A 15,135-nucleotide genomic window follows, 5' to 3' on the forward strand; every position below is an offset into this window, starting at 1 on the left:
AGAGATAGGTCACGTAAAAATGAAAGTATGATGTTATCTGCTTACCCTCAGGGCATCTGAGATGTAGGTGACTTGTTCTTCAGTAGAAACACAAACAGAGATGTTTAGCACAAACTGTTGCAGTCTGTCATTTTATAATGTAAGTGGATAGGAATCAGGGCTAACAAATGTGTCTGTGCAGGAGCAAGGTTGCAACGCGAATACAATGTGATTCACAATTACACTATCCTTTCTAAACTGGCTTCTAATTGTTTCATTATGTAATTGGCAGGAAACAATTTTATCTGACTAACAGTACATTGTCATATTTGATTTATCCTAAACTCTCCTGAAATCATTATGACTATTAGACTGTGAGGAGGCTTTTGTTATCGCAGATTTATGGCTAGGATAGGTCAAACTGAAGTCTCGCTCGAGAATGATATGAGCAGTAGGCACATCATCTGAGACCTTCTGATTTCTGTCTATCGCTGATGTTAGCAAGTTGTACAGGAAAAGACTAAATAAACTACACTTTTTGTCATAAGCAAGCAGTAGGCGGCAGGCAAAACATGTATTAGTCTACCTACATCCTGTGACTAGCATCAGACTGGAGAGTTTGGGATCATAAGATCCACATGAAGCAAGCGTGAGACTTAAAAGAGACATTAGGTCCCCCAGTGAAATGGATAATTGAAAGTATAGTGAGTCCAGAATAATCTAATATCTAAATTTATACATAATCAACCTTTTGTGAAGAGTCAGATTGAACACGGAGCTAGACTAAAATTCAAACTAAATCCTGATAAATTCAGAAGTGCAAGTAAAAGACCAAATTCGCGTTAACCTTCACCAGGCTGCTGGATTCCGCTTTTTGGGCCGACAGGTGGACCCTTGCATAAGATAATACGCTAATTGAAGCTGAAAATGTCCACCCTGTCATTGTTCCAAAATGTCCACCCCGTCGGCTTCTTAGAGTCATGACACATCTTTAAAAACACATGGTTTACATAAAATATTTATATATTTATAATTTGAAAGCAACAAATAACCCTGTTTAGGAAAGGGACATCATACCTTTCAGAAAATACAACTTGAATGCATACTGTCAAACCAAAATACATTTAACACAAATGTGTGCATTTTATGTGATTTCTGTTACTACTAGGGTTTTCCTGGTTAGATGTTTTAGCTTAGAATCTATTAATAAAACTTTAAGGAGTCACACTCACATACATACATAGATATAATACAGTCAGCCTTTTACTGAGTAACTCGGGTCCACATCAAAATATGTACCAGTCCATACATGGCTCCTAAAAACAGGAATAATTCTGTTAATCCTAAAATACAAAAAACACTTTTTTTATTCTGAAAAGATTATGGAATGTTAGCTATACCATTTTTGCCAGCGAAGCTGCGATTGAACCCCTGACTGTTGATCTGACCGGTTGTATCAGGGCCAGTGCCATGGAAGAGACGCTTTTCGTTGTTTTTGTGCTTGTTTTTGTCTTCCAGTTCTCCTTTTTGATCACATAGTTTCTCCAAATTGCGCAGTTCTGGACTCTTTCAATCTGTGCAAAATGCTTGACACAGATTAGTTGGGTCAAATATAAAATGTAATAGATGTACTTTAATGATGTTGTTGGGATAGTCCAGTTTTTTCCCCAACTCTTTTTCCACATCTGTAAATTCCTGTGAGTCTGCTTTGAGTTCTATAATAACTACTTGCTGTCCTTCCATGTCCTCCCAGTTTAAAGGTAAAGAAGCTGAAAAAATAAAACTAAATATATATTTTTAGTGATCTTTGAATCTATTCATAACTATGATGTTTCATATGCATTTGTATTTCTCACCTTTCAGATGTACTCTCTTTAGTTAGGGGCAAGCACCGAAGGTGCAAGGCACCTATTGTATCCGTTAGCATAATTTTTTTCTTCGCCACAAGTCTATGGCAACTCATAGAAACCGATTTGCGGGAAAGTTGTATAATTTGGCACATGATAAGAGGACATTCCCAAATTAACTATAGCACATTTGAAGTCTCTGACTCCGACTCTCTAGGCGCTACCACTTGTCCAAAGTTTCAATATTTTATGCTAATAAAAATAGTTTTTTTTTCTATTTTAAATTTTTCGAAAAACCTACTTTTTTGAACTCCGTCCTAGATGGTTAGTCCGATTTTCACGAAAATTGGCTCAGATCATCTTCAGACCATGCTGGACAAAAAGGTTATGGTTGATTTGTCCAACTGTTCTCAAATGAACGTGATCAAATTTGATGAAAACCACGCAAAAATGCATGTGAGGCTATATCTCGGCAACGGTTTGGCATATTGAGACCAAACTTGGAGTGTGATATAATAACCATGACCTGAGATTACCTGCAGTGTTTCGACCATAGCACCACCTAGTGGTCAGGAGATATGAAAAATGCATACTTTGGCTCATAACTTCTGAATGGTTTGGCCAAAAAATCACACAAATGGTCTCTTTAGATTCAGTGAGTCATGTTGAGTCGAATGATAATCCAGATTTCCTGTGTCAGCCATTTTAGGTGTCGGCCATTTTGAATTATGTTCTAAAATGCTGTATTTTTTTAATGTTATCATATCATTATGAAAATAATTTAAAAAATAATTAATCTCCGTGCCCTGAAGGTACTCAAAAATTTGGTGGCAGTTATAATGAAATATCTAAAAAAATGCTAATAACTTTTGAATCGATTAGACTATTGAAATGTAAATGGTCTCCCTATATTCTTCGAGTCCTGCCGAGAACATCGATTCCATTTATGCCAAAATTGGCCCATACTTCCTGCACGCCATTTTGATTAATGTTGAAAATCTACTTTTTCGAACTCCTCCTTGACCGTTAGTCCGATTTCCACCGAATTTGACGCAGATCATCTGCACACCCCACTGGCCAAAAGTTATGGATTTCGTGTCGATATACGAAACGGTTCTCGTTTAGCGCATCATCAAATTTGCTGGAAAGATGCCAAAATGCATTTTGAGGCTGTATCTCACAAAGCTTCGACATATTTGCACCCAACTTTGTACGTGTCATCGTTACCTCACACTGACCATGCCACATCAATTTGGTAACAGCACCACCTATTGGACAAGAGTAATTAACCATTCATTAACCTTCAATTATGAAATTTCCAAAAATGCTAATAACTTTTGATTGCATTAGGCTATTGTAATGAAACTGATCTCAAAAATATTCCTTACTTAGGTTGTGCCGACAATAGACCTACTCATTTTTTAGTAGGAAATCTGAACTCCCTGTCCGCCATTTTGATTAATGTTGAAAATCAAATTTTTTGAACTCCTCCTAGATGGTTAGTCCGATTTTCACCAAATTTGACGTGGATCATCTTCAGACCATGCTGGCAAAAATTATGGATTTTGTGTCGGTATACAAAACGGTTCCCAATTAGCACATCAACGAATTTGCTGGAAGGGTGCCAAAATGCATTTGAGGCTGTATCTCTGCAAAGCTTTGACATATCTGCACCAAACATTGTATGTGTCACCTCACACTGACCCTGCCGCATAAATTTGGTAACACCACCTATTAGTCAAGAGTAATAAACCATTCATTAACCATGAATAGTTACACTTATAAAAATGCTAATAACTTTTTACTGCATTTGCCTATTGCAATGAAACTGGTCTCATAATATTCTCTGCCATGTTGTTTTATGTTGTAAACCTACTTTTTCGAACTCTTTGTCAACTGTTAGTCTTATTTTCACCAAAATTGAATCCGATGATCTTTAGACTATGCTGACAAAATGTTATGGATTTGTATCAATACACAAAACCGTTTTTGCATAACACTGCAACGAAATTGAGGCATCATGCCAAAATGACACTTCAGGCTGTATCTCTGCAAGCTTTAACATACTGACACTAAACGTTTTGTATGTTATTGTCATCTCACACAGAACACACCGAAATGATTTGATTACAGCGCCACCTGTTGGTCAAAAGTGATAGGCCATTTAATCTTATTACAAGTGGTTGTATGTATGATTATTTTAGCCATTTCAATTACAATCATCCTAAAATTGGTTTAATTGCTCATTGATGCACTTCATGTGATCCTCCATGCCATGTTTAGCTCCTCAACTTTCCGCTGGAGTGCTTGGCCCCGTAATTGCTGCTTGCAGCTATATTTCAACTTGTTTTCCTCCTCTTGTTGCCTTTTTGCAAACTATGTCTACATTATACACTTCACTGTTAATCTTGATTAGCACAGAAGTATTTTGGAGGTTGAAGGCTTCTTCCAAGTCGCAGTTGGTGTAAGGATCAAATGGTTTACATTTACGACCACTTCATTATTGCCACTCAACTGTGCTGCTGTTCAATATTGCCACCCTTTTTCGGTTTTCAATCTTTTCCACTTTGCGGATAATGTCCGGAATGCGACTTTCTGCAGTGTAAACAAATGATGTCAGGCCCTTTACAGTGATGAAGGAGTCTTGTTCTTTCTTCTCAATTATGACATTTACTTTGAGCTCCTTTTTCATTTTCTTTAGCATTTTTAATTCCTTTTTGCTGAAACGAGCAATGGCTGGATCACGGATTGTTTAATTCATTTGCTTCTTGTTAATCATGCCGTTGATGATGGTACTGGCCTTACTCAAACACTCTGTTGTCTCACTACATAGCTGAAACACAGCAGGCTGGATTTCTTTAAACACAATGTTTTCACCTTTTGTTCAAAATAAATAAATAAATATAAAATTAAATATATAATATAGTCAGACACAAGTATAAAAAAACATTTCATATTCATTTCTTTTTTATTTACTGACCTTTAATTCTGCTGCTCAATCTTTTCTTTGACTTGGTGATTTTTAGCATGCTTTGATGAAAGTCAGCCAACATACTTGATTGGAATATAAGGAACTCCACATTTTTGACATGATCAGTTTTTTTGCTTGCAAATTCAACAACTGCGCTGATCATTGCATCTGCAACATCAGCTGGATTAAGACCACCTTGACCTTAAGGATCAATTAAAAAAAATAGTGATTTGAATTTCTCACACTGAAACAGATTTAAATTATACTAAATATTAATTACAGCAAGATGTCCACAAGCACAACATTTAGCTAGGTATAATAAAAAAAAAAAAACATCACCTGTGCCTAGAGCAGGGAAGGCAACAGAGGTCAATTTCCGATTCTCACATAGCATCAGAACGGACAAAACTTTTAGCTGAATATCAGCTGGACTTCTACTTCCAACAATGTGTATGATTTCTTCACATGGGAGATTGCCAGAAGAGGTCACAATCTCTCTTTGCTGATCATTTGCTTTTCCAGCTGTGGAAAAATACACATACTAATGATCACATGTTTAATAGACCTCTCTTGAGCAATGTATTGAAACATTAAAAGTTTGTAAATTAGGCGAATGGTTGACGCACCCTTTTCTAATAATTCCTGTTCTACTTGTAATCCAGCACCATCTAAAATTGCCTTGGATACCCCTAGATAGCAAAAACAAAACATGGGCAGTTGCAGTAGTGTCCCAGTAAAAGCATGGTTATAAATAATTTGAATTCATAGTAAATTCTCAATTGAACTTAAATTAACTGAAATTAATATATTAAGTTGGTTTAACCTGATTTTAAAGTAAATTCCTTATTTGAGGAGTTGACAATTGCATCTGTGTTTTCTTTGGTTATGTCCCCCGATGAAACATTCAGAGTCAGATGATGTATTTGCATAGTGTACACCTTGAAACAGGAAATGGAGACTCCACTCTCTGACTCTAAATATAAAGCAACAAAGATAGATCTCAGTTTTTTTTTTTCTTTTCTCAATACTGCCAAAACATCTGGTTTTATAGATTTAATGATTTTTTTTTTTTTTTTTTTTTGTGTAGTCAGTATGTGTACCTTGAGCAATCTCATCCTTCTCCTCTTCCAGCATGTCATCATCCTGGAGCACTGCCACAAATCCATTTTCCCTCGCAAACCTTGAGAGCATCATTTACCCTGCTCCATGAAGTACTTCTGTGCTCCTGCCTTTTTAATGATCAGTGTGTCCGTATAGAGATCATCTGCCAAACTTTTAAAGAAAGCCACAGCTGACTGGACTACTGCACGCTCTCCAGACAGTTTGATCAAGGGTTTCTTTGTGTCAAAACTCACTTTCACCTCATCAGACTTCATAAAATCCTGCCAGTCTTGGGATTTTCTGTCTTTTATAAATTGAGCCACTGCATGTGATTTGACATGCACATTTTCTTCAGTTGTGGTTTGTGATTTATTGCTTTTTTTCAATCTGTTAAATTTTAATTTTACAAAATATTAATTAGTCAAAACACTTAACAAGACCACTGACAGATATTTTACCAAAAAAAAATAAAAAATGTTGCAATCTGGCTTTCTCACTGATAATATGTATAACTGTATGGGCACAACAATGCACCTCAAGCTATCAAATTCATCTGCACCGTATGGCAGAACAAATGTCATGTTATTACCGAAACAATGTTCCCATACAAGCTTCCATGCTTCAATCACCAAAAGTTACATAGTTTAAAAGATTTGTGCAAATCACCAAATAAGTGAGCAGACCTGGAATGTGTTTCCCAGACAATGACATAACTCACTCCTCAGTACAATGCATCATTGGAACAAATTAGAAATGACTGTGTGTGTGTGTGTGTGTATCTACAGTATATCTATCTATCTATCTATCTATCTATCTATCTATCTATCTATCTATCTATCTATCTATATATATATATATATATATTATATATATATATATATATATATATATATATATATATATATATATATATATATATATATATCCTCCATTGACAAGGAATTTTCGAATCTTGCTGATATTCAACTAATAGTCGAATCATATATTTGGGGGTGGGGCAAAATACATTGAGTCAAGTCAGACATCCTAGAGTCATAATAATTACTGATGTTAACACACTAGGAAAATGTGTAACAAATGCCTCGCAGATACAAATGGGTAAATAATGTTTTTATGTTTTGATTAAAAGATAGTTAACACTAAACGTCAGCTAAACCCTAAAAATACACAATTTTTACAATAGTGCTCTCATTAGCCTATAACATTAGTCTAAAATGTTAGCAGTTAATATTCTGCATTTCTGTTTTAAAGCTGCGCGTGCTGAAGATGACCAGTACAGTTACACATTTGATAGCAAGCTTTTAATCAATGAGATTCAACTCATAATTTCATGTAGAATACACTTAGTTATTTATACAACATAACGATAATATTAAAACTTATAGGCTATCTGCAGAGCCCGAATGCACATAAACATATCTGCATGGCTCTGAATGAACGCATTTTGTGGACACGTTCTTCACGAAACAATGTGCAGAAAAACAACAGCTAAACTCTAAAAATAAACAGCATTTTAATATAATGGTGTTCTCATTATAATGGTATGGGTGTGACAGTCCAGTTATAGTTATTAATACTCTGCATTGTAGTTTGACTTGCCTCATTGACGAACATATTTCGTCTCGTCTCGTCTGACGAAATTAACACTAATACACCAGCTGAAATGTTTTGAAATCACTTGTACCCTAGCTGTTCGAAAACATCCAGTCTGTACCTGTGTCAGTTTGAGTCTTTAAATCCCTGCCGCCAAGATGATCCTTTGTCGGCCACATATTATGGAAAGTGAAACATAAATCTTTAGGGGTGATTGGATTTATTCACGCACTTTATAAAATACATTTGAAGCTTATTTCTTTTCAGATTCGTACAGATTTATCATAATAGGCTGCATATTAACTTATTTGGAGAAAACTGCAAGTTCTATATGAAATTAGACATTTGAGCCCCCCCCCATATAGTCAGAATGGCATAATCATAACAGCCCGCGAATATTCTACTGTGAGATTGGTAGTCAAATCAGGCTCCTCGAGTCGAAGCATCGAATAGTCGACTATTTGGGGTCACCCCTAATATATATATATATATATATATATATATATATATATATATATATATATATATATATATATATATATATATATATATATATATATATATATATATATATATATATATATATATATATATAAATGACCACTTCCAGTCTAAACCAATGAGTTCACAACAGACCAGTATATATATTCTACCCATGGACGTTCTTTCAGTCAGTAGAGTGTTCGATGTCAGAGCAGGAAAAGCTGCCAGATTATCAGAGTTTGATAAAAGTCAAATTGTGATGGCACACTGCCTCAGGACTTCAATCTTGGAAATGGTGTGCCTTGTGTGTTGTTTACATGCAGCTAGGGAGTACGTATCAAAAGTGGTGCACGGAACTCCAAATAATGAACTGTCATCTAACCGTGTTTCGCCTGCAGCTCACTGATGCCAGAGAGGAGCACATACTGGGCCACTATGCAACAAATCACTACCAGCTACAACTGTGGTAACCATGGCAATGTGTCACATCAAACAGCTCATCGCAGCCTTCTACGTACGTGTCTGCATAGCTGATGCCCATGCAAATTGTCTGCCATTGCCAGTAATGCATGAAATGAGCAAAAGACCATTGAGATTGGACCATGGATAATTGGAAGAAAGTGGTCAGTTCTGACAAATAAAGATTCCTGGTGCATCACATTGACAAACAAGCATCAGAGGTGTAAAGTACTTGAGTAATTTTACTTGATTACTGTACTTAAGTATTATTTTGGGGGATTTGTACTTTACTCAACTATAATTTTAAATGACTACTTGTAATTTTATTTGATTACATTTCATAAGACAATTTGTTACTTTTTACTCCTTATAATTGTATTTATTCTTGAAAAGTACACTATATTTTTTTTATTTCATCTCATGCACATTAAATATGTTAAACAGAAGCTCAAACATGTGCCTGACATGAGAACTAATGATCATTGTTTTCATGCATTAAACACACACATTTCTACTTCAATTATGACTTGCATCAGGTAAATGTCTAGGTTGAAAAGTTCACCATCAAATCTGAGGAAGCATATTGAGCAAAGTTGCATTTTCCCGCCCAAAAAAGTTTGTTCATTATTTGTTCTGTTTTGATAGAGCCATTGGCTATGTAATATATTAGCTGAATGCACAAAATTATGTGCAAATAAAACCAGTGATGAGATTTTAAATACAATGAATATCTTTGTTGCATTTTTTTTATTTTATTACATGTTACAAATCTCCCAAAAAGTGTTTAAATAAACATATATGCTAAATTAATTGTAATTAATGTTTAGTGATGTTCTTACCAGGTGGTGGATATTATTATTAGTATTAATATAATAGGATAGCATTATATTAATGTGTCATTATATGAATCATTAAGAAGGAATTAAGACTGTCAGTGAATAAAAAAAAAAAAAAAAAAAAACTTAATAATTGCATGCTTTCCTCATTAATTAATCTAATTAGTTACAAATAATTATCAATATTTGCTAAGAAACAAACTCTAAATGCCCCAAATAAACATTTAAAAGATTAATTGTTCTTTTAGACATTGACGTTAAATAGACAACACAAATAAAGTGGCCTTTAAAAACATTATCGTTTTATGTTTTAATTCCATGACTCTCCTCATTAATTCAACACATTATTGTATTTAGTCTGGAATATATTTCTAGCCTCTCCAACACATCTTGCTCTTCAAAGGGATAGTTCACCCAAAACTGAAAATTATCTCACCATTTACTGAACCTCTGTCTTCACAGATGTTTATGACTTTCTTTCTTCACATGAACACAAGCAAAGATTTTTAGTCCATACATATAATGCAAGGGAATAGGACCACTTCAGAAACCACACAAAGTGAACATGACGGGGTCAGGGTTCTGTCACTTCAGTCTAGCGTTATTCATGGTTTTGTGACAGAGCCCTGACACTCTCCTCATGTCATTGTTTTCATGTGAGCGTGCGGCTTCGAGACTGCTCGAGCCGTGCACTCTTGTCTGCATGTCCTGTTTCATGTTGGAGCGTGGTGTTCGGATCCCGGTACTCATGTTTTGCTGAGTTTCGATTTCGTGTCGGGGACTGGACACTCGCGCTCCATGTTCTGTCTTGTTGTAGTAGCGTGCAGTCTCAAGTGTTGTCTTGTATTGTAGCATGCAGCTCGAGTTATCGGCTGCGTGCAACAGCACAAGACAAAATAGACAAAATAGAACACAGCATAAGACAAAATAGAACAAGAAAGCACGCAGCCGATAACTTAGTTTTCGCTGGATGCGTGCTGTCTTGTGTGAACACTCTGGCTTATGATTTTGTTCATTAGCTGCAAGTTTGTCTAATTCAAGCACATGGCTTGTGATTGGTTTGCTGGCCATGTGCTTGTGTTTTTGTTTTGTGTGAGCACATGGCTTTTGTCTTAGTTCCAATGTGCCATGTGCTTGCGTCAATTTTCTTGATCCCACCCATCTTGTTACCTGATTATTGATGTAATATTCCCCACATGTGTTCCCTCGTTACCCTCCTCGTTAGCTCCCTATTTATTGTCCTTGTGTTGGCATTTTGGTTGCTAGTTAGTTGTCAAATATTTGTCTGTGCACATTGTGCGTTGCCAGTCAAGTTTTGTCTGTTTCCCCTACGGGGAAGTTTTTGTTTATTTTATTATTACTTTTAAAGAGCCCTTCTCTCTGCATCATTGAGTCCTCGCCTCATCCCTCTACCCGAACCCTGACAGTATGAAATAGCCACTATGAGGACTCAGCGGAAGAAGGGTTTCCAGCCTCCACTCTATCCAGTCCCCACTATCAGCACATGCTCCAGTTTAAGACCTTGATCCCTCTCCATCAACAAGGGACTGATGTGAGGGTTTTTTCCCTGGAGTTCAGCGGTACTGCAGAGGGATTGGAGTTTAAAAATGTGGCCCTCAAGGATCTCTTCAATTATGCCCTTGATGAGCCTCTCAGCTGGTGGAGAATGAGTGGGGAATTTGTGGAGTTTTTGGCACGTTCCCCAGCTAAGTAGCTGCAGTACCCCCAGAAGCGACTTGTGACACCACAGAACCCCTAGAGGTGGCCGAAGAGACTGCAGCACCTCACTGTCATAGACGGAGAAGGGGAAGGAAGAGTAATGGCTCTGCTCCGATGCTGCCAGAGGTGCCTGAGGCTGCAGCGCCCCCAGAGGTGCCTGATGAGGCTGCAGCCTGGCCCACTGCTGGGAATCCTGGACTGCCTGAACCTCCTTGGTTCAGCCCTCCCGCCCCTCCTGGTTCCTTTTAATAACGGTTTAACCTTCCCTCCCTCCCCTATTTTGTCTGTGTTTTGCCTCCATGTCTTGTGTTCTGTTGTGTACCGGGCTTGTGTTGCCATGCCTGTGAGGTCATGTTCCTGTCTTGTTTTTGGACGTTCCTTGTGCGGGATGCCAGGTGGACCGGACACTCGCGCTCCATGTTCATCTTGTTGTGGTAGCGTCTCAAGTGTTCTATTTGTTGCATGTCGAAATGAATGAATCAATTCCAAGACGTGCATAATTTAATGCGTTCGTTTAATCTTGTTCACTGCATGGCAATTATTCACATTAGACAAAACTCTGCATGCATTCACAATAATACAAAAATCACTCTTTTTCTGCGTCTTCTCCGTACCTGCCCCTGTCTTCTGTGGGCGCCCTCTCCTGTAAGATTGCTATTACAACATGCCTACTTGAGCATCACTCACTATAATTTTATGCATTTGCACCAATCTTGATTTAAACACATTTCCTGCATTAACCCCATCATAAATTTAGAGTAGGCTACATATGAACTAAGTGAACTATTAAAAAAAAAAAAAAGACATTTCGGGGGGTGTACTCTTTCTCTAAACATTAACATTACAGGGAATATTATTCTAAGCCATTGTTGCATGCAGCTCGAATGATCGGCTGCATGCTTTCTTGTTCCATTTTGTCTTGTGCTGTTGCACGCAGCTTAGTTTTCACTGGCTGTGTGTTGTCTTGCGTAAACACACCAGCTTAGGAGTTTGCTCACTAGCTGCATGTTTGTCTAATTCAAGCACGTGGCTTGTGATTGGTTTGCTGGCCATTTGCTTGTGTTTTTGTTTTGTGTGAGCACATGGGTTTTGTCTTAGTTCCGATGTGCCATGTGCTCTCCAGTTGTCTTGACCCCACACATCTTGTTACCTGATTATTGATGTAATTTTCCCCACGTGTTCCCTCGTTACCCTCCTCATGAGCTCCCTATTTATTGTCCTTGTGTTTGCAGTCTGGTTGCTAGTACCTTGTCAAATATAGCGCTTCTTGCTCTCTCTCTCCCTTGTGCATAGTACTCAAAATCATTAAACACGATAGAAAAAGGGCGAAACACCAAAGTTTCACGCGCGCTCGCGCACTCACAGTCTTCAACCTACACGAGCGCTGTCTTGCTCTCTGTCTCTCGTGCATATTAAACAAAATTATTAGACACGATAGAAGAAGGGCGGAAAGCCAAAGTTTCACATGGAGCATTGGAAGATTTTTTTTTTTCTCCATGACAGGCTGCTGGCTCCCACTGTTAATTTATTGTTTTTATTTTTTGGAAAAGCACTCTCTGTATTAGCTTAAAGCCCTCAAGTTTACATTGCATATTTTTTTAATTGCTCTAAACAAGTATTTTGGGTGATATTTTTATTTTTATTGAATACTAGACATCAAGCTGTGGTTATTTTCATCTGAAAGCATAACTTTTTTTCATTAAGCTAGGCCCTATGTGTTCAGTAAGCTTGTTTCTGTAAGCTATGTGTTTTCAAGGCTTCAAGGTTTTATTGAAAATCTCTATACAAATGCAAAGTAATGCATTCTTAGTCAGTCTTTTATTATGTAATTTTAAGAGCAATAAACATATAGCAATGTTAAGGAATTCATGTTTTTTTCATTCAGATATGTAAATCAACATGTATAAATTGTTAGTAGTCAATTGGTGGGGAGATAATCGAAATCGAATCGGTCTGAAAAAATTAATCGTTAGATTAATCGATGCATCGAAAAAATATTCGCTAGATTAATTGTTTAAAAAATAATCATTTATCCCAGCCCTACTTGAGTACAATTTAACGTCGCACTTATTTTTTATTTTTACTAAAGTATGATTTTGACCAGATACTTATACTTTTAATTAAGTAAAATTTTCACTGAGTACTTGCATTTTAACTTGAGTAAAATTGTTGAGCACATTTTACGCCTCTGCTAAGCATGGAAAAACTGATCACAGTGATAATGTGTCATGCTACACTACCAGAAGTATTGAGGAGTGGTTTGAAGAACATAATGGTGAATTTCTGTTAATAACTTTGCCTCAAAATTCACCCAAAATGAACTCAATCAAAACGTGATTTTGTGCTACATCAACACCCCACAATGTATGGAACTCTAAGACCTACTGTTGACATTATGATTACAGATACCCTGGGTGATGAATCAGCTTATGTATTAATTCATGATTTACATAAATACACGTCATAACAAGAAACTATGCTTCGAACCACTGGTTTAGGGTTGTATTTCCAACCATGCAGGCTTGCAATGCTATTTGCGGATGTTTGTTTGAACTATAGTTTTGGGAAAAACCGAATCATTGATCAATGCTGGTACGACAGAATTATTTTGCAATCCCACCGGTCCTGGATTATCACTTGATATGAATTATAGTCAAGTAAAGTCACTTTTTTTATTTTACACTTTATATAAACTGGCTGTTTCAAAGCATCTTTACAGTGATAAACAGGAAAGGAATTCTGCTGTAAAGCAGCTCCAAAATGACAAAAGTAAAAACATTTTTCAGTTGAAATCAGTTGTTTATATGAAACCGTTTAAGTGGTACAGTTATTATTTTTGAAAACCTTTCTCAATAATTCTGTGGAATGCATAATAATTACAATTATGTATTCATTATGATTTATTAAATTGATGAATACAAGTATTAATATCTTTCTTTAAAAAGAAATATTGTATTTAAAAATTGTACTCACCCCAAACACTGGAACATTGTGTATATAAAAACAACTCTCGTCTCTCTGAATAGTCTACTAAAGTTTATGAGGAAGTGTCACTGGTGCACCCTCACAGAAACTTTTGTACACCAAGACCTGTTGGACAGGATTTCAGTCAGTCATTTGGAACTCTTTCCTTAGAATTATTTTTGAAAAAAAAAAAAAAAAAAAAAAAAAAAAAAACTTTTGAGTTTCTATCCTATCACCATCCCCTTTAAGAGACAAACTTCAAGTTTATCTATACAAATATAGAGGAGTTTTAGTTGGTACTGCATAAAAACAGTTAATTTGAGTATAAAAAGATAAATTAATCTACCATATAAATATATATATATATATATATATATATATATATATATATATATATATATATATATATATATATATATATATATATATATATATATATATATTAACTCATATTCTGTCTTTCATCCTTATGTTTTTATACTGCAGTGTAACAACCCACCATATATAGATGCTCCCACTAAGTATCCTAATACAATTTATTATGAAATAATATACTACATGTGATCTATAACATAGATCAGTGGTTGAGGTGACACTCTCCAAAATAACCTGATTTAAAATTCCCAGTTGCAGGCCACACACACTCTCTTATGTCTGCAATATTTATCGATATTCATGTATGCCTCGCCCACAAAATTACAGGGAATGTAACTGAAAGTGTCATAACACTGGAACCCCTGGAACTTTACCACAGTACTAGACTGATCTGAACATGAGAATATGATAAAAAATAAAGTCATATTTACTTTGAAAGAGAAGACTATATCCTGTAAGATTATGTTCAAATAATAAGTACAGTAATAATCAAGTACAGACAATAGTTGTTTAAAGGGATAGGTCACCCAAAAATAAAAATGTGATGTTTATCTGCTTAACCCCAGGGCAGTTTGATCGCGTTGATCACAGCGTGAGTATAAGAAGGCAGCAGGTGCAATATATACCAGGTTTTTGCTGAGGAGCCGAGCCAGAGACCTGGCAGCTCAGCGGCGGTACAGCAACTGTGTTGATCAGACGTGACCGCTCCGTTTCCTCCTACAGGGAACGAGGGTTACCATAAGTAACCAAGTGATTCCCTTTCAATTAGTAACTCTCGACGTCAGGTCAGTGACCAACGAATTGGGAT

At 36.3% G+C, this 15,135-nt stretch overlaps 1 protein-coding gene across 1 annotated transcript; it reads right to left on the reverse strand.

Annotated features, from left to right (window-relative positions):
• Window positions 1-4,326: 4,326 nt before the first annotated feature.
• On the reverse strand, window positions 4,327-5,788 carry LOC113109470 (poly [ADP-ribose] polymerase 15-like). Its single transcript, XM_026273031.1, has 5 exons — window positions 5,621-5,788; window positions 5,424-5,486; window positions 5,137-5,319; window positions 4,807-4,998; window positions 4,327-4,562 (listed from the first exon to the last, which is right to left on the reverse strand). Exons 1-5 carry the CDS (start codon window positions 5,724-5,726, stop codon window positions 4,327-4,329), a joined length of 780 nt encoding a protein of 259 aa, XP_026128816.1. The 5' UTR covers window positions 5,727-5,788.
• Between the last annotated feature and the right edge of the window lie 9,347 nt (window positions 5,789-15,135).

This window comes from Carassius auratus, chromosome 10 (assembly GCF_003368295.1).
Source record: "Carassius auratus strain Wakin chromosome 10, ASM336829v1, whole genome shotgun sequence".
Taxonomy (NCBI): Eukaryota; Metazoa; Chordata; class Actinopteri; order Cypriniformes; family Cyprinidae; genus Carassius; species Carassius auratus.